This window comes from Conger conger, chromosome 16 (genome assembly GCF_963514075.1).
Source record: "Conger conger chromosome 16, fConCon1.1, whole genome shotgun sequence".
NCBI classification, from domain to species: domain Eukaryota; kingdom Metazoa; phylum Chordata; class Actinopteri; order Anguilliformes; family Congridae; genus Conger; species Conger conger.
The window spans coordinates 8,030,594-8,056,004 of NC_083775.1; the positions used below are offsets into that span (position 1 = coordinate 8,030,594).

The 25,411-nt window shown below is 48.6% G+C and overlaps 1 protein-coding gene across 1 annotated transcript in view; it reads left to right on the forward strand.

Moving 5' to 3' along the window:
* wnk4b (WNK lysine deficient protein kinase 4b) overlaps window positions 1–25,411 on the forward strand; it is a 61,177-nt gene that overhangs the window by 15,753 nt on the left and 20,013 nt on the right. Inside the window, exons 2-7 of the mRNA XM_061223947.1 lie at window positions 8,624–8,796; window positions 11,258–11,478; window positions 12,622–12,779; window positions 19,760–19,848; window positions 21,381–21,600; window positions 23,673–24,150. Coding sequence (XP_061079931.1) covers window positions 8,624–8,796; window positions 11,258–11,478; window positions 12,622–12,779; window positions 19,760–19,848; window positions 21,381–21,600; window positions 23,673–24,150 — 1,339 coding nt within the window. The remainder of the gene's footprint in view (window positions 1–8,623; window positions 8,797–11,257; window positions 11,479–12,621; window positions 12,780–19,759; window positions 19,849–21,380; window positions 21,601–23,672; window positions 24,151–25,411) is intronic.

Here is a 25,411-nt window from a genome sequence, read left to right on the forward strand (position 1 = left end):
GTATGAATGGGTGAATGGAGAAGCATCAATTGTACAGCGCTTTGGATAAAGGCGCTATATAAATGCCTGCCATTTACCATTTACAAAGTGCAGGGTATCTGAGGACATTTGACCGAGCACCTGCTAGACAGGCGATGTGTGGCTCACTATGGGCGGCCTGTAAGGTGCATGACTGGGACCCGCGAGGTCGGTGGTTCTAATCCCATAATAAGGTGTAGCCACAATAAGATCCGCACAGCCGTTGGGCCCTTAACCCAGCACTGCTCCTGGGGAGGATTGTCCCCCCTGCTTTGTCTAATCGACTGTACGTTGCTTTGGATAAAAGCTTCGGCCAAATGACGTGTAATGTAAATGTAATGTAATGCTATAGTCGTGCAGAAAGGGCAGAGAACCGCGTGTGTGGTCAGTGGTTGGCGTAATGGTTTCTGCCATTGAAGTTTAGATTGACTGCAGATTAGATTGCGATAAAGAGTGGGTCACGAGTGACAGCGATTAGAGAGCGGATTTAACAACACAACAACGCAGCCGCTCCCCTTGTTTCCGGAGCCAGTATCTCCGCTTTACTTCAGACTGTCATTAAGCTCTGCCTTCTGCAGGGCGCTAGTCAAACGTTAAAGAAGGGAGCAGCTGTAAGGCCTTTTGCTACAGGGACCGGTTTAGTGGGACGTTTTACGTTGCTTGTTCAGTTCACCCACCCAGTAACCCTGCAGCACCTGCCTGAGATGTACTGTGTGAGAGGTCTGCGTCAGCAAATACATTCGTCTTTTATCTGGACTTCATCTTATTTCCATTACTTTTTTGCTGAATAAGACAACAGATATTGCCCATTTGGCTCATTTCAATATCAGCCAGTGGTGTAAGGAATCCCACTTGTAAGATCCCACTTGTCAAGCAAACGGTAACCTAAAACGAGCTAATATTTTGTACTTGAGAGAAAAACGAAGAAACAAAGATTTTAAGTCTCATGACAGGACTACAACAGTTAAGACGGACGTTTGTTGTCAGTGTGCACAGCCAGTCACTCACAGCCCCGCCCCTGGGTGCTGATTCGCCCGATTGGAGCAGTGTAACGGGCTGAAAAGCCAGCGCTCAGCTAGTCTGGGTGTCAGACAGCTGGTGCAGGGAGACACCTCTCAGGACCAACTGTGAGCTCAGGAGGGTCCTCAACCTTTTGGCCCCCAGGCTCGCCCGTGCCTGCGGAAATATTCCAGGGCCCCTCCCCCAGGAGACACCATAACCTCTCTGCCTGTCATCATCGTGACTCTGTCTGCACACACTCCAATAGCACACACCCCAAGAGCACACACTCGTACACACTCCAATGCTGTCAGTCAAGCAGTCCACTTAACCCCATGAAGGTATAAAAGTGATTTTAAACAATTTGCCATAAAAATCTCATAGCAAAAGGCGTGTGACAGTAAACCAAGTGAAACGGTTATTATATTTTACATATTATTAATTGCTTTGTGTCATTTGCTGAAAATACTAAAAAGCTAGTCTTGATGTTTTGTGACTGAAGCTTTCAGTAATTTCTCAAAGCCTGAGGCCCCCTTTTGAACCCCGGCTTCCCTGTTGAGAACCAGTGCATTAAGAGAACAAAGAACAAAGAAAATTGCTGCCGTCTTTTTGTGATTTTCTGCCTTCCCCAATACGCGCGGGTAGATGCGCAGAAGGCCCAGGCAGGCTCGCCGTTGTGCATTTGCGAGCAGGTGCAGCGGAGTGAGCAGTTGGGCACTGGGTGACGTTCTGTGGGGAGAATGTCGGGCTGAGTCGCTGCTTTCTGTCGCGCTGACACCGGTCCTGCTCAGAGAGAGGGGTTACGCAACAGGAAGTGGAGACGGATCTCCGAGCGGCTGAGGATGCTTGACGGGTCGTTCTGTACAAATGAGCCGACTCGCGTTTACGCTCCTTTCAGACAATACAGCTACGGCCAGGTGTCGATTCATTTGCTTTGCGTGTTTTTATCCGTTTAAAAGGAACAAAGATGCGTTGTCATTCAGAGTCATTCAGTGTGAATGCATCTTCAGTTTCAGGCACAGCGATGCCGCTATTGTTTGTCCAGCGCTAATGAAACCCTGACCAGATCAGCCGTTGTGCATTCACAGAGAGGTGTTGTGTTTTTCACGGAATATAGGGCTGCAGGAGGCGAATGTAAATCAGGGATCATCTAATCCAAATCCTGCCCTGATTTTCTTTTCTCCTGGGTAATTAACTGAGAAATTAGTGCTGCTGATTGGCCAGGCGGTCTTCACGCCTTACTCCCAGGCGAAGGGAGGGCGGAGATCCCTGGAGGACCGTGATTGGTTAATCCCGCGGTGAGTGTTCGCAGGTTTTCGCAGATGATGGAGCAGCCAGTGGACCCACAGTGTAATTTAAAATGAGGAACGGGCGTGAAAGCATCTCCCGTCAGGAACAGAAGGGCAGGCCTTGCTGTCGGACATGTTCCAGGCCCCCGGTTCCTGCTTTTAGTCGTTCCATCAGAGAGCAATAAAGCCAGGCATGGCTTCTTCTGTTTACCTAACGCAGAAGAATAACCCACAGGCAGCTCAGGGCGATGGGCCTGGTCTTCCTCATATACGCTGCCCTCCCTTAGTCTGGCATCTTCCTGCCACTTACTCTCGATTGGGGGGAGCTCTAAGCAAAATGACAACTGCCCCCCCCCCCCTTCTGTGAGATTGTGATCGTGGAAGAGGGGAGGGAACAGAGATGTGGGGGGTGGGTATTCCATTCAGCCCTTTTGCAGAGTAAAGTGGAGTCTCAAAGTCTCAGAGACCGGCACACATTGTAAGGTCAACAACATTGCGCATTTCATTATGACTAATTGTAATTGCTGGGGGCCGGTGGCCCTATTGCAGGGGCCAGTGTCTGGGCAGCCTTGGCCCTAGAGAATTGAGCAGTTCTTGTAATAGGGGTCTGTAAAAAGTAGGCATCGGGCCTGGATGTTTGCACTAAACGTACTAAAGCGCCCACTTGATTGAACAGGAGAGGCCAGTGTACCTTATTGTTGCAGCTGTTGGCTGGACAGCCATTGTGTTTCATACATCCAGAGTGCACGTGAAAAAAGGCAAGAGTCCCGGAATATCAGTTCATCCTCCCGTTAACCCTTTGAAGTGCCGTTTAGAATACCTTTCAATATTCCAAATCAGCATTCTAGAACTCCATTGCTGTCATTTTTCAGAAGTGATTGTGACATTAGCATTAGAATGTTAGAACGTGAAGAAGCTTCTAAGCACATTTTCACACCTTGAAAGCACGGGGGTATTGCAGCTGATGAAATCACAGCTGTATCGCAGAGCAGTCAAGTCTGTTCAAAGAGAGCTGAGAGCAGCGTAGCACCAGCATGTCGATGGCAGTCATGTTAGTTTAGTTAGTTAGTTTTATTTTTTTACACCATCACCTCAAGAATAAGGTGACATCACAGCCACTTCATTATCCCTGTCACTTCCCATGAATCAGCTGGTCTGTTGCCATGGAGAGACTTGACCATCAGAGGCTGGGCCTACACAGTCCCATCGCAAAGCCTTGCTAATGGCCATTCCCTCGGGAGACGTCTCACCGCCGGCCGAAAGTCCCACCGCGACTCCTCCGTTAACGTTTTCTTTTTTGTATGCTGCACTAATCAGATGCGAAGACGATCTGAACCCCTCTCACACACACACACACACACACACACACACACACACACACACACACACACACACACACACACACACACAGGACTGCCAACTTCCGTGAGGTCACAAGCAGCTCCACCAATGAAAGAGAGGCGGACACGGCTCCAACGCCCCCCCCTCCCCCCCACCATCCGCCCCCCTACACTCTCAGGCTGTCGCGGGGGGGGAATGTTTCCGCTGCTGCGTCTCAGGGCCTACTGCAGCGTCTCAGGGCCCGCTGCTGCGTCTCAGGGCCTACTGCAGCGTCTCAGGGCCCGCTGCTGCGTCTCAGGGCCTACTGCAGCGTCTCAGGGCCTGCTGCTGCGTCTCAGGGCCTGCTGCTGCGTCTCAGGGCCTGCTGCTGCGTCTCAGGGCCTGCTGCTGCGTCTCAGGGCCCGCTGCTGCGTCTCAGGGCCCGCTGCGGCCCATACAGAGCTCACAGGGGGCTAAGAATAAACGGGAAGAGCACGGTGGAGATCTCTGTTTCTGCTGCCCGATGATACGTGACATGAGTACATCTGCCCCGGGGCTAATTTTAAACCCCCGCCCCAGCGCTAGCGCTAACAGATGAGCAGTCATGGACCTTACCCAGGGAGAATGTGCGGCATGAGAGCGGGCCGGCTGGGATTAATATTGTGTGATCCCCACATTCTTACAGCAGACTACCAGCTGATCTGCGGTATAAAAATTAACTCTGATATTTTATGGCTATATTTGTAATGAAGTTGATATGGTTGTGGGTTTTTTTGTTTTTTTTACTCCAGACCGGTCCAAATATAACTCTTTGTGAATAGGGATGTCATTATTGCACACAAACTAGGTGTGAAGATTTGAAATACAAAGTAACCCCTGAGAAGGAGCTGAGCCCTGTTTCAGGAAGCAGGATTACTGAGTTAGCTGGATAACCTCGCTCATAAAACCCAGAATCCTCCCAAATCTGGAACACGGGCTGAAGTAAAAAAGAGCTGTTCTGGGTCTTACTCAGCGCAGTTATCCAGCTAACTCAGTAACCCTGCTTCCTGAAACAGGGCCCTGGTAAATGTATACAAGTGGACAGAGTGAATGGATGCTTTCCATGCTACTGTGGGAAGGAAGAGCCAAGATGGATTCCCTGCCCCAAAATGGACACCAAGGACAATAGCTAGAAAACAACTGCCAAATCTGCAACAACCGTAACACTTTTTCCACAAAGAAGATATAAATTGTACAGTTTTCTTCTAAGTAAAGACCAGTATGTGTTTCTGATCATGGTTGCAATGGGCAATGGGCAATGACGACACCAAAGGGAAACACTTGTTGCAATCTGCATGCAGGGATCTGCCATTACACTGGTCTCTTCAGAGGAAAGTCCATATTACAGCCTTTCAAATCCACACCAGGGGTGTCCCATCTTACCCGACACGGGCCAGTGTGGCTGCAGGTCTTTTATCCTTGCCCAGTGCTAAGCCACCCAATTCTACAGGTCCAAGGTTTTGGTTGAAGAACACAATTAGTTCATGAATTCAATCAGGGCTCTTTTTCATGAAGCAGGATTGCAGACCCGCAAAACCCGGAACCACTCCCAAATCTGGAACATGGACTGAAGGAAAAAAAAGAAAAAAAAGAAAGAGTTGTTCCAGGCATACTGTTCCACATACACGTATCCAGCTAACGCAGTAATCCTGCTCTGTGAAATACCCTCCAAGGGTGTGCAATCTTATCCTAAAGGGCCGGCGTGGGTGCAGGTTTTTCTTTAACCCAGCGTGTAGTCACCCGATTCTACTTACCAAGGTCTAGACTGAAGACCATGATTAGTTAATTAGTTGAATCAGGTGTTGTGGTGCTGGACTGAAACGAAAACCAGTGGCTACACCGAAGAATGGACACCCCGGATTCAAACGAACCCAGATCCTGCTCTTTTCATGAAAGCCAGCTCGGATACAGGGCCTACTTGTCGTTCGTATGATTGAGCACTGATCCAGAGGCAGTGGGCAGCTCTGAGACGTATCCTCTCCTGACTTGTCTAAGTTTCCCCGGACAGACGTGACGCAGTTTGTGCTCCGGTGTGGATACTCAGGCGCTGCAGGGGTCCTTCCGATCCCGCATCACAATGGGGACTCCACGCCGGCCAATCAGCTGCCAGCTTTGGTATTATTACACGGAGTTATCGAATGTATGCTCAGTTCATTTGATTGACGGATCGGATGCCAGGAGCGAGTGCTGGCACAACAAAGCACAGTTTCACATGGAATAACCCCCCGGCCCTGGAAACAGGGCCAAAATCACCTCTGCACAGCACACTACCCAATCGGCACAGTGAACTGGCCATGGATCTAAATACCAGTGCTTTGCCCCCCATCTGTGTGAAATGCTTCTCCACCACCTCAAAGTGATCGTTCTCGCCAGTTCAGGAGGTAGACTTTCTATAAAATTATCGTTCCTTATTTCCATCCGATGTCCATCCATCCATCCATCCATTATCTGAACCCGCTTATCCTGATCAGGGTCGCAGGGGGGCTGGAGCCTATCCCAGCATACATTGGGCGAAAGGCAGGAATACACCCTGGACAGGTCGCCAGTCCATCGCAGGGCATACACACCATTCACTCACACACCCATACCTACGGGCAATTTAGACTCTCCAATCAGCCTAACGTGCATGTCTTTGGACTGTGGGAGGAAACCGGAGTACCCGGAGGAAACCCACGCAGACACGGGGAGAACATGCAAACTCAGGGAGAAAACTGGCATACCACTGAAAACTCAGGACAAGTCCGTGAGAAAAAGGGTTATAAGGCCCAGTTGGCAACAGTGTATTCTTTCATTCAAGCATTACAAATAAAAGTTTAACACAATACAGGTGCCCAAGCATGAGGCCCTTGTAGTATTTAGCACTGTAACGCTTCATATACTTAAAACTAACACGGCCGTATTATCGTTTGGAAACACTAAACTACATAAGGTGAGGCACCTGTCACTTCCTCTCATTTCGTGAACCCAGGACAGAAAAGGGCATTTCCTGTGTGCCAGAGTTCTGCCACCGCAGCCTTTAAAGACGGGTCGCACTTCAAAGGTCCAAATCAAAGTCTGCACTTTTGGGCGAAATGGGTTTTGAAAGGGGACGAACGGCTGAAGAGGCTCTCGCCTCTGACTGTTCCCTCATAAATTATTTCACTGGAAAGTGTTTCATCGCTATCCGTGGGCAAGCGAGAGAGGAGGGAGAGAGAGAGGGAGAGAGGGAGCAAGAGAGAGAGGGAGGGAGAGTCAGAGGGAGAGAGGGAACGAGAGAGGGAGAGAGTGAGCGATAGAGGAGGGAGAGAGGGAGCGAGAGAGAGGGAGAGTGAGCGATAGAGGAGGGAGAGAGGGAGCGAGAGAGGAGGGAGAGAGTCAGAGGGAGAGAGAGGGAAAGAGTGAGCGATAGAGGAGGGAGAGGGAGCGAGAGAGGGAGAGAGAGGGAGTGAGAGAGGAGGGAGAGAGTGAGCGATAGAGGAGGGAGAGGGAGTGAGAGAGGAGGGAGAGAGGAGGGAGAGAGAGTTAGAGGGAGAGAGGGAACGAGAGAGAGGGACAGAGAGAAGGAAGAGAAGGTTAAATGCTGCCCTTTCTTGGAATATGGCCTCTTAAAATAGCCACCTTGGTCCACTCTCTAACCCCCCCTCCCCCCTCCCAGACCCAGAATGCTCGTTACATAACAGGGTGCCTTCCTTTCAGGTGGTTTGGGTCTGCTGGTTGCTCAGGAACACATATTGAGCAATCATTTATGAGGAACCTCAAAGCGGCCATTTTGACCTTATCAAGGCCATTGTCCTGAGGTTGACCAGGATTAACCCTTCGATGTCCTCCAGTCCGGTGTGAAGGACATCCACACAGTGCACTGCGTGATGATGGATCAAAATCCCATCTTCGCATCGGCCCTGTGTTATTAGACAACGGTCAGTGTTTTTGCAGTAAAAAAAAGGGATTGAGAAACCTCTCAGAGTAACTCATCCAGAGAACGGTGTAGATCTCCGGATCTCTCCACAGGTGGTCCCCTCCTCAGCTGGATGGGGTGACAGGGGAGACAGGCCCCTCTGTGTGCTCTTGCGGGTGCCTGTGCAAACCTTGTGGCTGAGTAGAGCACGGATGACTCAGACTCAGGGCCGGTTTTCCCAGAATTCCAGTTTTCTTTCCCCGACCAGACTGCACTGGCTTGAACCTGAATGGTGTTATTCATGAGTGCTAAATACGACCAGACCCGTTTGATGTAGGACATTCAGTTCATTGGAATTATTTGAACATACAGCTACTCTGAAACTGTTTTGGGTGTGTGTTTGGATGTTATGCAACAGTTAACAGTAACAGCTCTCTCTCTGGGGAGAGAAAAGCCATATCTTATTACGGATTCCCCAAGCGAGAGTCAGGAAGCCAAAGTGTGGATTATATTTTTCTTCTATGGTTTCTATTTACTGTCATTGTGCACATCTGTGAACTGTGGGCTCTATGCTATGTCTGCAGCTCCAGTTTAATTTTAATGTGTGTGTGGACTGATGCAGTGTGTGGGACTGACACGGTGTGTGTACAGTGTGTGTGTGTCTGTGTGTACTGACACTGTGTGTGGGACTGACACTGTATGTACTGACACTGTGTGTGGGACTGACACTGTGGAACTGACACTGTATGTACTGACACTGTGTGTGGGACTGACACTGTGTGGAACTGACACTGTGTGTGGGACTGACACTGTATGTACTGACACTGTGTGTGGGACTGACACTGTATGTACTGACACTGTGTGTGGGACTGACACTGTATGTACTGACGCTTTGTGTGGGACTGACACTATGTACTGACACTGTGTGTGGGACTGACACTGTGTGGAACTGACATTGTATGTACTGACGCTTTGTGTGGGACTGACACTATGTACTGACACGGTGTGTAGACTGATGCGGTGTGTAGACTGACGTGGTGTGTGTGTACGGTGTGTAACCCATGCCTTCCCCTCGGCCAATCAGACGCGGCGGCTGACGAAGGGGGAGCGGCAGCGCTTCAGGGAGGAGGTGGAGATGCTGAAGGGCCTGCAGCACCCCAACATCGTGCGCTTCTACGACTCCTGGAAGTCCACCGTCAAGGGCCACAAGTGCATCATCCTGGTGACCGAGCTCATGACGTCCGGCACCCTCAAAACGTGAGTTCCCCTGCCGCTCTCCTCCCCCTACAGGACCGGCCCCCCTCCCCCTACAGGACCGAGCCTGCCCCCCTCCCCCTACAGGACCGAGCCTGCCCCCTCCCCCAACAGGACCGAGCCTGCCGCCCTCCCCCATAGAGGGCCAGGCTCGCCCCCCCCCCTCCTCCTACAGGTCCGGGCTGGCCCAAAAACAGAGAACAGGGACAGTAGCTGCAACATCCGCTTTTATTCTGAATTGTACCAGCTCAAGGTTGTTCGTTATCAGGTATACATTTATCAGGTATAAATTACATGCAGTTTTCTCATGAGTAAAGACCAGTAGTCTATGCTATCCTGATCATGGTTGCAATGGGATTTTGAGCCATTTGCCTGCACTGAAAGGAGATGTTCAGTACTGTGCAGTCTTGGCCACCCTAGACTTTATTATATATATATGTACTTTTTTGTGTGTTAGTATAAAAGAACACATCTGAGATTTCCAAATATTCATTTTCCAAAATATTTAATTTTACGGAGACATGTTTGCATTTCATTGAAAAAAGTAACATTACTGTAAGCAATCGACTACTTTTTACATAAAAACTTGATCAAGGCTGTCTGAGATCGGAAGCGAGGACCCAACCAAAGCAGAAGATCTGTGGCAAGTTCTCCAACATGCTTGGAACAACCCCCCTGCTGATTGTCTTATAGAACTGCAGGACAGCGTTGGCCATCTCAGAGAAGTGATGCAGTTTTAACGCAGAAGGGTGGTCACAAAAAATATTGATTTGATTCAGTTTTTAACTATTCTGCCAAATTACTAAAATGTTATGTAAAATGTGTATTACGTTTGCGGGGAAAAATGCACAAATAACATATCACAGGTGAGCATCGTCTGATGAAACAGATCCCAGTAAAAACAACAAGCTAGTTTAACTTTCTCATTTATTTGATCAAACAGAATAAGAGCGTGGAAGGCCTACCAGCTTTCTGATAGTTCTTCAAAGAGTAAAAAAAAAACAAATACTTCCCCAATCATGACACAAACCCCCCCCCCCCCCCCCGCCTTACAAACGTTTAATTAGGACCTTTCATTGAATTATATTTGAAAGAATCTTAACTATACACAATGTTATACAGGTGCCTAAGACTTTTGCACAGTACTGTATCTCGAGGCATAGTATACCCCCCCTATTCTGCCACCTCCCCTGAAGCAGAAAACCGGCAGCCAGCTCAAAGGAAGGTAAATGGAGGAGATGAGTCATCTCTGAAATTAGCTGCTTTATTCTGTCAATTAAGTGCTGAATAGCAAGAACCCCCCCCCCTCCCCAGGGCTGCAGACATGGCAATAGAGGGCTCAATCAATCAGCAATCAAATTTATAGCACATTTAACAAAGCATTTATCACAATATACACAGGCCTAAACCCCCCACAGAGCAAGCCAAAGGTAACATGTGACTGTGGTGTTGTGTGCTTCTAGATGCCCCCCCCCCCAGTGGCTGACTGTGTTGTGTGCTTCTTGATGGTCCTCCCGTGGTTGACTGTATTGTGTTCTTCTCAATAACCCCACCACTGGCTGACCGTGTTCTTGGTGCCCCTGCAGTGGCTGACTGTGTTGTGTGCTTCTCAATGGTCCCCCAGTGGCTGAGTGTGTTGTGTGCTTCTCGATGGTCCCCCAGTGGCTGACTGTGTTGTGTGCTTCTCAATGGTCCCCCAGTGGCTGACTGTGTTGCGTGCTTCTCGATGGTCCCCCAGTGGCTGACTGTGTTGTGTGCTTCTCGATGGCACCCCAGTGGCGGAGTGTGTTGTGTGCTTCTCGATGGTCCCCCAGTGGCGGAGTGTGTTGTGTGCTTCTCGATGGTCCCCCAGTGGCTGACTGTGTTGTGTGCTTCTCGATGGCGCTCCAGTGGCGGAGTGTGTTGTGTGCTTCTCGATGGTCCCCCAGTGGCGGAGTGTGTTGTGTGCTTCTCGATGGTCCCCCAGTGGCTGACTGTGTTGTGTGCTTCTCGATGGCACCCCAGTGGCTGACTGTGTTGTGTGCTTCTCGATGGTCCCCCAGTGGCGGAGTGTGTTGTGTGCTTCTCGATGGTCCCCCAGTGGCTGAATGTGTTGTGTGCTTCTCGATGGTCCCCCAGTGGCTGACTGTGTTGTGTGCTTCTCGATGGTCCCCCAGTGGCTGACTGTGTTGCGTTCTTCTCGATGGTCCCCCAGTGGCTGACTGTGTTGTGTGCTTCTCGATGGTCCCCCAGTGGCTGACTGTGTTGTGTGCTTCTCGATGGCGCCCCAGTGGCTGACTGTGTTGTGTGCTTCTCGATGGTCCCCCAGTGGCTGACTGTGTTGTGTGCTTCTCGATGGTGCCCCAGTGGCTGACTGTGTTGTGTGCTTTTCGATGGTCCCCCAGTGGCTGACTGTGTTGTGTGCTTCTCGATGGTCCCCCAGTGGCTGACTGTGTTGCGTGCTTCTCGACGGCGCCCCCTGCAGGTACCTGAAGAGGTTTAAGGAGATGAAGCTGAAGCTGCTCCAGCGCTGGAGCCACCAGATCCTGAAGGGGCTCCACTTCCTGCACACGCGCACGCCGCCCATCATCCACCGCGACCTCAAGTGCGACAACATCTTCATCACCGGCCCCACCGGCTCCGTCAAGATCGGCGACCTGGGGCTCGCCACGCTCAAGAGCGCCTCCTTCGCCAAGAGCGTGATCGGTGAGCCACGCACCGCCCTCTTATTACGGCTTCCTCCGGGCCCCCCAGTGTCAATACTGGGGTAAATACATACTCACTGAACCAGGGTTTTAGCCAGACTGCACACTATACACAATAAGTGTGCTAGCCAGAAGTAATGCTCACACAATAAGTGTGTTAGCTAGATCGTATGCCCGCACAATAAGTGTGTTAGCTAGATCGTATGCCCGCACAATAAGTGTGTTAGCTAGATCGTATGCCCACACAATAAGTGTGTTAGCTAGATCGTATGCCCACAAAATAAGTGTGTCAGCTAGATCGTTTCCCCAAACAATAAGTGTATTAGCTAGATCGTATGCCCACACAACAAGTGTGTTAGCTAGATCGTATGCCCACACAATACGCGTGTTAGCTAGATCATATGCCCACACAATAAGTCCATTAGCCGGAGCTTAGCTAATACTTACAGTACCTAGCGTGTAGCAAAAAGCGAAACTAGTAAACCTTCTACACAGTTTGAATAATGTGGTAATGTGGTATATAATACTTTTTAAACAAAAGTAAAAATCCACAGAACAACAATTGACTTATTGCCCAGCTGTCAGCTGATTCTCCTCCAGGCAAAGTCCCCTTTTGTGAGGGTGAATAGACTGGGCTTAGCAGGAATAAACATAATAAAACACAATCGGTTTAATCTGAACACCAGTAATGTGTCCTCGGCTCCTACCTGCACGGTGCCAAATGGTTATCTTTGGCCTGGCACCTGACTGAGGCTGCTGACTGATAAACTTCAGCATTGGGCACTGGGGCAAACATGACACGGGGCAACACTGTTAGCTCCCAAAGCCACAAACTATTTTATAGTGAAAAACAAAATCATTGCCAAAGTGTTATTTCTGCCTTCATTTTGCCTTACACTACATTACATGTTATTAAGCAGACGCCTTTATCCAAAGTGACTTACAGTTGATGAGACTAAGCAGGAGACAATCCCCCCTGGAGCAATGTGGGGTTAAGGGCCTCGCTCAAGGGCCCGACAGCTGTGTGGATCTCATTTTGGCTACACCTGGCATTGAGCCACCTTGCGTGTCCCAGTCATTACACTACAGGCTACCCCTCTTCTCCTAAATGTTGGCAGGTATGCTGACCCCCCTCTCTCCTCAGGGACCCCGGAGTTCATGGCCCCGGAGATGTACGAGGAGAAGTACGACGAGGGCGTGGACGTGTACGCCTTCGGGATGTGCATCCTGGAGATGACCACGTCCGAGTACCCGTACTCCGAGTGCCAGAACGCCGCGCAGATCTACCGCAAAGTCACCTGCGTGAGTGTCGCCCCCTGCTGCCCGCTCCCTTTCTCTCCCCCGCGGAGTACACCCTCAACAGCAGCCGACCCAAGCCCGCGTTACTGACCCACACACTGGCCCCGCCCATTTCCCCATGGGCCACTCTCTCTCAAGGACACCCATGATAAGCAGCCAACCCAAGCTCTTGTTACTAACATACACACTGGCCCCGCCCACTTTATCATCAGACCTCGCTGTGATTTCCATTACACTTGCGCCATATTCAGGGGTCGGCAACCCTGGTCCTGGAGAGCCGCAGGGTGTGCTGGCTTTCGTTGTGTCTCAGCACTTAATTGACCAATGAGAGCAGTTGATTACACAGTTACGAATTTGCCTCACCTTGTGTCTTCGGTCTGAATCAGTTGCTGTGAAAACGAACGCCAGCACGCCACGCGGCCCTCCGGGACCAGGGTTGCCCACCCCTGGGCTAACTCAAGGCGGGCTACTAGGCTACACATGGTGCCATGCGTATTCATTTTCGTCTCCCGATTCCTCCAGTACAGCCTGTATTATCAGACTCCCGTACAGCCTGTGTTATCAGATTCAGTACAGCCTGTGTTATCAGATTCAGTACAGCCTGTGTTATCAGATTCAGTACAGCATGTGTTATCAGATTCAGTACAGCCTATGTTATCAGAATTCAGTACAGCCGATGTCAGACCTTACGTCATGGTGCACCGTGTAAACTCAGGGGTGAAAAGAGTTTCTCTCGAAACGTACCAACAGATAGCAGATCGGTCTCTTGAGGTGCTAAACTATTGTTCCATCAGTAATTCCCGAACGCATGACCAGACATTCAGTTTGAACATAACCAGAATATAATCATTTATACTGTACTGCTTATTATTGGCATTAGTGATACAGTAATCACAGTGACAGCAGGACTGGTGTGTGTGGTAGTCATACCTGGCAAGCGGGTGATATCGATGACAAAAACAGTTTTTAAGTATTGAAATATAGAGATACTGTATTACTGACCAAGCCCCATTGTCCTGAAAGGAAACGGAATCCCTGTGGTCTTTTACTCATTGCAGAAAGCATTAAATTATTCAGAAGATAACCATACAACTGCACTTAAGTGTGTGTGTGTGTGTGTGTGTGTGTGTGTGCGCGTGCTCGCGTTTGTGTGTGTGCATGCGTGTTTGTTGACCCTCTGTGGTTCAATGTATAAAAATGACCCCTATATCTACCCCCTCATCTCCACCTAAATCCTCACCCATGATGTTATTCAAAAGCCAAATAAGGTGATGTTTAGAGCTTGTTTGCTGTATGTGCATATAGACTTTTGAAACTATACTTATTTTAACATGCACATTATCCCTACATAACATTAGTCTCATCACATTTTCTGCTGTTAGTAAGTACAATTAAACACTTGCAGTTGTGTAAGGTTTTCAGTTTAGAGATAACGAGAACCAAAAAAACGTGGTCGTTGTATTTATTTATAGTTAATCTGGAGATCTGGAGGACATCGGGCCATTTTACATGGCATTTGACACGGCAGGTGAACCCCAGCCTCATTAGCAGTGAACATCTCCTGCCAATCATCCAGCTCACCACCGCCCCAGCGGCTAGATCAGAGCGCCAGCGCAATACGTGGAGAAAAACGCTCTGTGCCTCTCCCAGAAGCACAACGCCTTAGCCAGGCAATGCACAACATTCCATCACATTTACTAGACTAATGGAAACGGGCCCAAGGTAGCCCAGCAGGTTTTTACGATCGTTAATGCTACTTCACTTTACTGCTTCTTTACTTTACCCTACACCCTGCCAGCCAGCGGGGGATGGGCTCTCCCTCTCGATTGGTGGGTTCCTCCTGAGCTTTCTTCCCATTGGGGAGTACTTTCTTGCCACTTTTTGAGTCTTTGTCTCCCCACTGGGATGTTTTTTTTGTTTTTTGTACCTCATGCGCTTGCTCTTTAGGGGTTCAGGCCTGTTTTTACCCTTTTGTTACTCCCCCAGGCATCTGTATGACAGTTTTATGGAAAAAACTAAACAAAACGCTGGACAAATGAAATGGACTTTACTGGCTACTTCATAAATGTGCACTCTAATAGCATAGTTGTTGGGCAGTGAATGGATTTGGATAGTGACCTGTACATTACGTTATTGGCATTTGGCAGACGCTCTTATCCAGAACGTCGTACAGTTGATTAGACTAAGCAGGAGACAATCCTCCCCTGGAGCAGTGCAGGGTTAAGGGCCTTGCTCAAGGGCCCAACGGCTGTGCGGATCTTATTATGGCTACACCGGGGATTGAACCGATCATTTGTAAGTTGATGTATTCTTCAAGGGTTCCGATTGTATCTATACGGTCACGCTAGGACTATACTGTCCTCTAGGGTCCTCTTCACACTTGTTCCTGTGTTTGATCTGCACTTCATTGTATGTCGCTCTGGATAAGAGCGTCTGCTAAATGCCTTGTAATGTCAGGTAATATAATGAATAACAGCTCAGCTCAACACCAGGTCAACCCAGCTCAGCCCAGTTTAGCTAAGCTCAGCCCAGCTAAACTAAGCCCAGCCCAGCTAAATCCGACTTACCAATGGCCAGTCCAGTCCAGCCAAATTCAGCTTAAACCAGATAAGCTAAACCTAGCCTAGCTCAGCTAAAACCAGCATAGCTAAACCCAGCCTAGCTCAGCTACGACCAGCGTAGGTAGACCCAGCCCAGCGCAGACCAGCGTAGCTAGAACCCAGCCCAGCGCAGCCCAGTGTAACTAGACCCAGCCCAGTCTGGGCCAGTTTAGCCAAGCCCTGCTCAGCTAAAACCATCTTAGCGAAGCCCAGTCCAGCCCAGTTAAGTGCAGCTCAGTGAAGCCCAGTGTTTCCAAGCCCAGCCCAGCTCGGATAAGTCCAGAGAGAGGAGCACTCAGTGCAAACCCACCCTCTGGCCATTGTACACAGTCTTCGCCCTGCAGATTTTAATATCCTCGCGGGAGTTTTTACGAGGCCACGGAACGGCAGAATCACCGACTCTGTAGAAGCCGGTGACATTTCTCACACGAATAAGAAAATGAATGCATTTCCAAAGCTGTAATTACATTTCGAAATGTCACTAAAATATTAATGGCGTTAAGTGTGCTTTCTGTTATCAGTGGTCGACACGACCGCAACCACTTTCTCAGGCCTCGTAGTGGGCATGCAGTAAGCATGGCAAAGTACTGACTCCACATGATTGATGTAAAATGACCTGTGATTCATTTAAGTGGAGCACAACGCTCACTTTTAGCTGGGTTTTTGCAGAAAAGCAAGTCTTTTAATGCCCAAAGCAAACAGGATCTTTGAGGGGAAACGGCCAGAGCAGCTTATTTCTGCGACCTATGACTATCACTCATTTCCTTCCATGATTTCCAGCCGTTACTTTAATGAAGGAAGAGACGCTTTTCAAATGGGATGGTGGGATGGATGGGTGGATGGATGGATGGAGGGATCATCAATTCCATCCATAAAACATGGGTTACACAATAAGATTTAATATCGACTGGCTTTGGAACGGCCTTCACGTTTTAAAAACCTCAAGGTTAAAAGTTCAGAAATGAATTCTGATTCCTCAATGGTTACAGATTACATGGAGAACCGGCTACATGTAATGACAAACGCACCCAGTGTAGAGATTAGCATCAGTGAGCAAGGGCCTCACGGGGCAGGACTGACTGTGGCTCTCTCCTGTTTTTCTGTTAGACACGCCACAGAAACATTTCACATTAGCTCTATCCACCCGTTTTTTCCCCAACACATCTTCCCTAGGAATCTGGCTGAGTAAACGGAGAAAGTCGTCAAAGTTTCCTGCCATTTTTCCCAAGGGACATGTTTTCCCTGCTCCCAAAGTCGGAATACTACTTACGTTAAAGAAGGTCATTTCAATTCACATTTTCTTTCTGTATGAAGAAGTCTAGTGCCAAGTCACACTGCCTTCGCCTTTCACAGAACGTGTTTGTTTTTTTATTAGCCAACACTTCCTTTGTGTGGTTTCCACGTCAATGTGCTATCTCTTCGGCCTATCAAGTCAATTCATTCAAAAATCGTTTCCAGATACAGGGCTTTTATTTTTTGCTGTTTATTCAACAGCAGTTTACAAAAGAGTACAAGGAAGATTGTTGATTGTGGATCGTCAGGAATGTAATTCCCGTAGGAGAAGGTTAAGCACGCCCCCGTTGCAGTCACGAGATCGGGAGTTTATTCTTTTGTCTTTTTTTGTCTTTTTTCCCCCCCCGCATTTTAGGCATTTATCAGATGACATTTTCTTCACATTCAGCCCATTTATACAGCTGGATAAATTCAGCTCATACACTGTCTCATGGGCACAACAGCATTTATACAGCTGGATAAATTCAATGTACAAATTCAGCTAAATTCAGGGTTCTGAACGGCATCGCAATTACTTACATCGATCGTACAAAATGTTCATGTTTAAGAATCTGTTTTGAGTTCTGTGACTGGGAATAGTAACACCTGCTGATGTTCTGAAGAAACATCTCCCGATTTCATAACATTCAAATACTGTGAGGTTTTCTTAGAGACCGCTCAGTCAAGCATGGCCGCAATGTATCATTTACCATTTCATATCATTTCACCTGTTTCAACTGCAGCGGGGAAGTGGCTTTGGGAGGAGCCGAAACTGATATCTAAATTTAACAACAAACATTCTCACCACAAGCCTGCACAGCTTCACTGCAGAGACGTGCACAGTTTTAGACGTGCACAGCTTTACTGCAGACGTGCACAGCTTTACTACAGAGACGTGCACAGCTTTACTGCAGAGACGTGCACAGCTTTAGACGTGCACAGCTTTACTGCAGAGACGTGCACAGAGATGACCTGCGTTCAGTGTGAGCTGGGAGGAGGCATGAATGGAGAGAGACCAAGCTGGAATCATTGAGCTCAGTCTTCAACAAAACGCCCCCAGGAAACCAGCCCATCTGCCCCGACACAATACCCGCTGTCATGCAGACGTACATAATTAAAATGTGTCCATCACCCCAGTCGGTTGCCACAAGCCTCTGTTCTTTTGATATTTATCTCTCAATCGATCATCTATGCTGTCAGCGTTCATAAAAACTATGGAAACATTAACATAGAGTACACGTGTTCACAGGGAACCAAAATCATCTCTCGCAAGGCAAGGTCAGACCCATCATCCCACACAGCCAGATATTCTCTCAGCTGACCAGCTTGGGGAGGTAAATGCGTAATTATCAAATTATAACCTGGTCGGTCCACCTCCTGGCAGAACCAGTTTTCTTTCATCAGACATAATCATATTTCATATCTTGTGCTGGGATAGGAGGACCACTTTCCTTTCATAAGATATAATCACATTTCATATCTTGTGCTGGGATAGGAAGAATTCCATCGTGTGATGTTGTTGTTACCTATTTTAGTCCTCATCTTTTATGGTTTTATTTCAGGAAATCAAACTGCCTTCCAAGGACATCCTGAACATTCCAAGCTGGTGCTAGACTCACAAATAATGTGTGTGTGTTTGATCCTACATGTTTTTCCCAGTAGTGGATGATGATGATGATGATGATGATAGGTCACAGCATATCGCTGGCTTAAAAACAACGCTTTAAATCCCCCTTAAAAGGATACACTCAGCGGAATTAGAAAAGCACGAATTGTGACATCGAGCTGTAGTCACACGATGCATGCGAGACTTCATTTCCCACAAGGCCATGCAACATCCAACAGCTGGTGCTGCCAGCTTTCTATTTATGCAGCAAACGCAAAACTAGCGAATGACGTTTTTAAGATGCCAACGAGGAGAAACTAATACCGCCGCTTCATATTACGATGTAATGGAGACATCTCGCTTCTAAAACCAACAGACCAACACGTCCTCGATTAGCGACCCGACAGACATTTGGAAAAGGTCCACTCCCCTCTGATCAGTGGAGGCCTCTTTCTGGCACTCTCTTTTCTCAGAAGCCCCACGTCACAAAATATTTATGCCCCGTCCTTTCAGAACTGGAATACACCACGAAACACCAACATATACGGTCACAGATACTGCAACAATAGACACCTCTGGATCTAAACGCACTTCTGTGAAATAAATGATTCTTTTCTCCAGAAAGTCTACATATACATTGGAACAGATTCCGTTTTCCATTCGTGTATGTCAAAGCAGTGCTAATTTACCTGCTGGGAACATCCTCACCTCTGTGTCCAGACGAAGTGGCACACGAGAGTCCTGGCCTCCTGATAGGTGCCCTCTAGACCCGCATCCTCTAGTCCAGGGGTGTCCAATCGTATCCCAAAAGGGCCATTGTGGGTGCAGCTTTTTTGCTTCAGCCCAGCAGTGGATGCACCTGATTTTGCTGAATGTCCTGATTGAAGACCATGATTAGTTCATCTGATGAATGAGGTGTCATTGGGAGGTGCAGCACTGTAGACCGTGACCGCACAAGGCCCCATTTGAAGGGCAGCAAACCATTCTCAAAAAAACAAAACAAAAAAAAACCCCCAATGTGTGAAATTCAAGGCTTCTTGTGGGACGGAAAGTGAATGAGCCTCTGGAAACGTATCTTTTTGAACGAGGCAGGCACGGTGTAAACGTCCAATCGTACGCTTGTATCTGGGTTGTGTTTTCTCATCCCCGCGCGCGTTTCCCTGACAGTGGTTTGGGTGGACGCGTCACGGAGCCCCGACTCCCCCTCCATGTTTGTGCTGCTCTCACGATTGATGCCGCTGACATTTAAAAGCCCCCCGGTGTTTTCCCTCCGCCTCCCGTTTTATAGGGAATGAAGCAAAGAGATTCTTCTCAGTAAAAGTCACGCGTTTTCTCTGTGCTTCCTGACCGATAGGGAATGAAGCCGGATGTCTTTTTCAAAGTAAAAGTCCAGTGTTCTCTCTGCTTCCTGTTTTATAGGAAATGAATTCAAAATAAATTAACCCTGTGTTTTTTTTTGTTGTTGTTTTTTTTCTGCTTCCTGTTTTTTTTAATTTTTTATATAGGGAACGAAGCCGGACAGCTTTTTCAAAGTAAAAGTCCCCGAGATGAAAGAGATCATCGCGGGCTGCATCCACATGAACAAGCACGAGAGGTAAGGAGAGGCGTTCCCCCTCCCCCACCCAAACTCTCTCCACAGCACGATGCCCGTGTGAGCCTGAGCACGCATTGCGCAGCGGGAGTTGTTCCTGGGTATACCTGAACAGCTGTCGTACCTGTCCGGCTTGTTTTTCTTGCCGAGACAGCATCAAAATAATAACGCTACTGTTGACATTCAGGAACAATGGAGCTTTTGTCTAAAGATTAGTTCACAAAGCCTGCGGCAAGTCAAAATGACATCCAAGAAAGATAAACAAAAGCAGTGGTACTGTAACCACTATGCCTCTAGCGTAGTGGTTACAGTACGTGACTGGGACCCACAAGGTCGGTGGTTCAATCCCCAGTGTAGCCACAATAAGATCTGCACAGCCGCTGGGCCCTTGAGCAAGGCCCTTAACCCTGCAGTGCTCCAGGGGAGGATTGTCTCCTGCTCAGTCTCATCAACTGTATGTCGCTCTGGATAAGAGCGTCTGCCAAATGCCATTAATGTAATTAATGTAACAAATGCATTCATTGGTCAATATGAAATAATGAAACCAATGCAAGGTTAGTTTGGAGAGTGTCAGAGAGTTGATGTATCCGAGGTTAGAGGATGAAAGTGAGTGAGACGCATCTATGTGGGGGATCTGGGTATGACTATTTCCATATTCCTATTTCTCAGAATCCCACATGATAGCTTCTCTTTTACAATGTCAACCAATTTAGGCCTGTCCCCCTGTCCATAGTCTTCACCACTCCACCCAAAACAAGCTGTCTTTCTGGAGCTATAATTATAAATTTGTCATTTAGCTGACGCTCCAGTTGATTAGACTAAGCAGGAAACAGTTTATCCTGGGGCAATGTGAGGTTAAGGGTCTTGCTCAAGGGCCCAACAGCTACGCAGAACCGCTATGCTACAGGCCGCCCTCTAAGTCATGTGCCTTAAAGGCCCTGTTCCCCACGGCACACATATACGCACTCTACCTCTTCACCCTGCGTGACGCCGGCCTGTGAAAGCCTACGGCTTAGCGGAGAAGTCTCTCAGACCGGCCTAATCCAGGGTAAGCAAGGAGCGCTCCAAAGCCACGCCGGTCTAACAGCAAACGTTTATTTAGCGCGGGGCGGTATCAGCGCTAAGATTGCAGAGACAGGTCGAGCTGACGTCCCAACGGCAGTGACGTCTTTGGCAACTCTTGCCCTCGAGTCCTACGCAAACGGCCCTTTTTGTGCTCCTAAAATCTTCTAAGGGCAGCATGTAGTGTAGTGGTTAAGGTACGTGAATGGGACCCACAAGGTCGGTGGTTCGATCCCCGGTGTAGCCACAATAAGACCCGCACAGCCGTCGGGCCCTTGAGCAAGGCCCTTAACCCTGCATTGCTCCAGGGGAGGATTGTCTCCTGCTTATTCTAATCAACTGTAGGTCGCTCTGGATAAGAGCGTCTGCCAAATGCAATGCAATGCAATGCAATGCAATGTCCTGTAATGTAATGTAATGTAATGTAATGTCCTGGCTGACCTGCCCTCGTGGCCTCCCTCGCCTCCCACCAGGTACACGATCCAGGACCTGCTGGAGCACGCCTTCTTCCAGGAGAACAACGGCGTGCACGTGGAGCTGGCCGAGGAGGACGACACGCACAAGTCCGGCCTGAAGCTGTGGCTGCGCATGGACGACACCAAGAAGCTGCACGGGAAGTACAAGGACAACAACGCCATCGAGTTCCTGTTCGAGCTCTACAAGGACGTGCCCGAGGAGGTGGCCCAGGAGATGGTGGGTACCCAAGGGCCGGGGAACGTTCACGCGATGCGGGGAACGACGGAGCCAGCGCCGCACTGAACGCGTCTTCCGTTGCCCTCGAGAGTCCGATTGTACACATTACCGAGTGAGAAGGTTGCCATTCGAACGGCTTGAATGTAAATTCAGCGGACAAAGAGAGTTAAGGTCAACGTAAAATATATTGAGACGTTCAAGGAATTGGAAACGGGGCGAAGACGATGGATGCACCGCAAACACCAAAAAAATCCGTTGAAGTATTTTAGTCTTGTATCTCGACTTAAAATATCATTTCTTATAACTATTTTGGTAAATAAGAGAAAAATATGACTGACTATTTTTCAAGGTTTGCCAACGGGGTAAGAGAATTCACTTGTCAAGCAAACAGTAACTTAAAACAAGCTAATATTTTCCATTTGAGAGGAGAAGAGTCATTACAAACTCAAGACATTTTTTCAGTATCCTTTATGATTCTGACTGCACACATTAGAATACAAAGGTTGCGATGTCACCGCTGGAATTAAGCAGAAGGTTAAAGGGGGCCACACTGGCTCAGGAGGTGAGAGCAGTCTGGCAGTCGGAGGGTTGCCAGTTTGATTCCGCCCTGGGTGTGTCCAAGTGTCCCTGAGCAAGGCACCTCACCCCCCCAATGCTCCTGACGAGCTGGTGGGTGCCTTGCATGCCCATCTCCTGGGATTTTCACGCACAACAGTCTCCAGAGTTTGCAGAGAACGGGGCGAAAAAACATAAAACATCCAGTGAGGAGAAGTTCTGCGGGCAAAAACGTGTTATTAATGAGAGAGATCAGAGGTGAATGGCCAGACTGGTCAAAGCTAAAAGGAAGGTGACAGTAACGCAAATAACCACGCAAAAGTACCATACAGAAGAGCATCTCTGAACACACAAAGAGTCAAACCTCGTAAGTGGATAGGCTACAGCAGAAGAAAACCAAGAAATAAAAAAAAATTAAATAAAAAAGTCACAAAAATACCTAATACAGCGCTTGGTGTACATTGGGGAAGAATCCGATGGACATTCACGATCCAAAGGGATCACGAACCTCGGTCTCAAGTAGTAACTTTAGCACATTTCAAAATGGTTGATACGACTTATCCTCACATCATGTGACTTCAGGAACACAAGTGAGATCAAGTTTATCTGGGTACTTATCAAGTTTATTTTTGTACTCGTACTTCCACGTGGAATGGAAATAATGAACCAAAGGGCAGCTAGGGGACTTGTCAACTGGCTCCGAGTTGATCAAAGAGTTTATTAGTTTATTCATGAAGCTCATGTTTAAGTCCCTTTCGTCCTCATAAAAAATAACAATCCTGTCTCCATGGAAACCTCAACATGAATAGTTGTACCAGTGTTCAAACTACTTTTTTCAAGGACAGAGAGTAATGCCACAGTTCATATCCATGTCTATGGTTTATGAGACACTTGGCTTATGCTTATTGGGTCTTACCTGCAGACACTGCAAAAAGTGTTTTAGTCTTGTAATAAGACTTCAGATCTTATTTTTAGTAGAAAGCTTGGTTTAAGTTAACGTTTGCTTGACAAGTAATATTTTCCTATTCCATTGGCAAATCTTGAAATTAGGTCTCTCTTACCTCATTGGCAATATTTTTGGCTAATAAGATTAATAGTCTATATCAAACTGAATGACTTGTTATTTTGTTATGTTATGTATTTTGCAGATATCAAACTTTGAAAGTTTTGTACGACATCATTGTATTGCATTGCACTTACACTGCTTTTAATGTTCAAAATAGTACTTTCAGGTTTGTAAACTTTTGTGTTTCAAAAATATCCCTGGGGGCAATTTCATTAAGCAGGATTGCTGAGGGAACTGGATTCTGAGTGAAACACAGAACCATCCCAAATCTGGAACATAGGCTATAATCCTGCTAACTCAGTTATCCGGCTAGCCCAGTAATCCGGCTAGCCCAGTAATCCGGCTAGCCCAGTAATCCGGCTAACTCAGTAATCCGGCTTTGTGAAACACCCCCCTGGTCGTGTGTGCGCACGATGGAGGTGACGCTGGCCCTCTCTGTGGCACCGCGCAGGTGGTGTTGGGCTTCGTGTGCGAAGCGGACTACAAGCTGGTGGCCAAGGCGGTGCGCGACCGCGTCACCACCATCAAGAGGCAGCGGGAGAAGCGCCGGCGGCAGGCCGAGGAGATCCGGAGGAGGATGGAGAAGGAGGTGATCGAGGAGGAGCCGGAGCCCGTGGCCGAGGCCGACCTCCCCGCCCGGCCCCGGCTCGACAGCCAGGCCTCCGAGGGGCCCGTCCCTGCCCATGCCCCGGCCCTGGCCCTGGCCCCGGCCCCGACCCCTCCCTCCCCCCCGGCCCCCGCCCTAAACCCAGCCCCGGCCTCCGCCCTGAACCCGCCCGTCCTGACCATCTCCGCCCCGACCCCGTCGCCGGTCAGCGAGTCGCTGGACTCCGGCATCAACTCCAGCTTCGGCAGGGAGCCCGAGGACCCCGAGGCCGACCAGCACCAGCACTTCCACATCCGACACACCAGCTTCTCCCCCGCCACCTGTGAGTGCCCGCCTTAACCTGCCAAAAACCTGCCAGTAACCCGCCAAAAACCTGCCAAAATCCCACCAGTAACCCACCAGTAACCCGCCAAAAACCTGCCAAAATCCCATCAGTAACCCACCAGTAACCCGCCAAAAACCTGCCAAAATAATTACATTAATTACATCAATGGCATTTGGCAGACGCTCTTATCCAGAGCGACATACAGTTGATGAGACTAAGCAGGAGACAATCCTCCCCTGGAGCAATGCAGGGTTAAGGGCCTTGCTCAAGGGCCCAACGGCTGTGTGGCTACACCGGGGATCAAACCACTGACCTTGCAGGTCCCAGTCATGTACCTTAACCACTACACTACTACCCGCCAGTAACCCGCCAAAAACCCACCGGTAACCTGCCAAGAGACCCACAGCCCACAGAGATGGTCCTTTTCTAATCTCCGCACACCTGCCCCCCCCCTCCCCCCCCGGCCTGTTTCATGAAGGCTTAGAGCAGGACTGCCCAACCCTGTTCCTGGAGATCTACCATCCTGTCGGTATTCGTTTCAACCCCGATTTCACACACCCGACTCTACTAATTAGTACTGCAGCTCAACGAGGTCTCTAGCTGTTGAATTGCGGTGTGCTTCGTTAGGGTTGGAATGAAAAGAACTTGCAGCACAGTACATCTCCAGGAACAGGGTTGGTTACCACTGGCTTAGAGGATGATGTCACCAGCAGCACCAGCTGGCTTTCGCCATTGTATTGGGCGTGCTGAGATCAGTGCTCTTCAGCGTCCAGTCATGAGCAACCCATCAATTACCGCCGCAGTAAACAGTGATTAAAGCACTCAAAATCCATACTCTTCCACTGATGAGATTGAGGCTCCACAAATTAGCATGGGAAGAGATGTCCAGGCAAGTGTTTTGACAGTCGTCGCTGTTGCCATATGGAAGGGTGGTTATGAAGTACGTCAGGCTCGAAAGCATTCCTGAATGCAACCACTCCTGAATGCTGTGCTCTTGCTGGTTGCTTGGCTACCAAGCTGGTTCACCTCAGCCAGGAACAGAATTAGCATAACGCGAAAGAGGGTCATGATCCGTTATAGCGTATGATTTTTTTTTACTTCATATTTATAGTTTTAATTGAGTGAAGTAGCTCCTTAACAAAGTTGTGTGGGAAGATGCGCTTGGGAAATTTGCATTCATAAATGCATTTGCATAGATTTGGGAGGGAGGTTGAGGGAGACAGGAAGATGCCTCCAATATTTTCATATGAATTGTGAA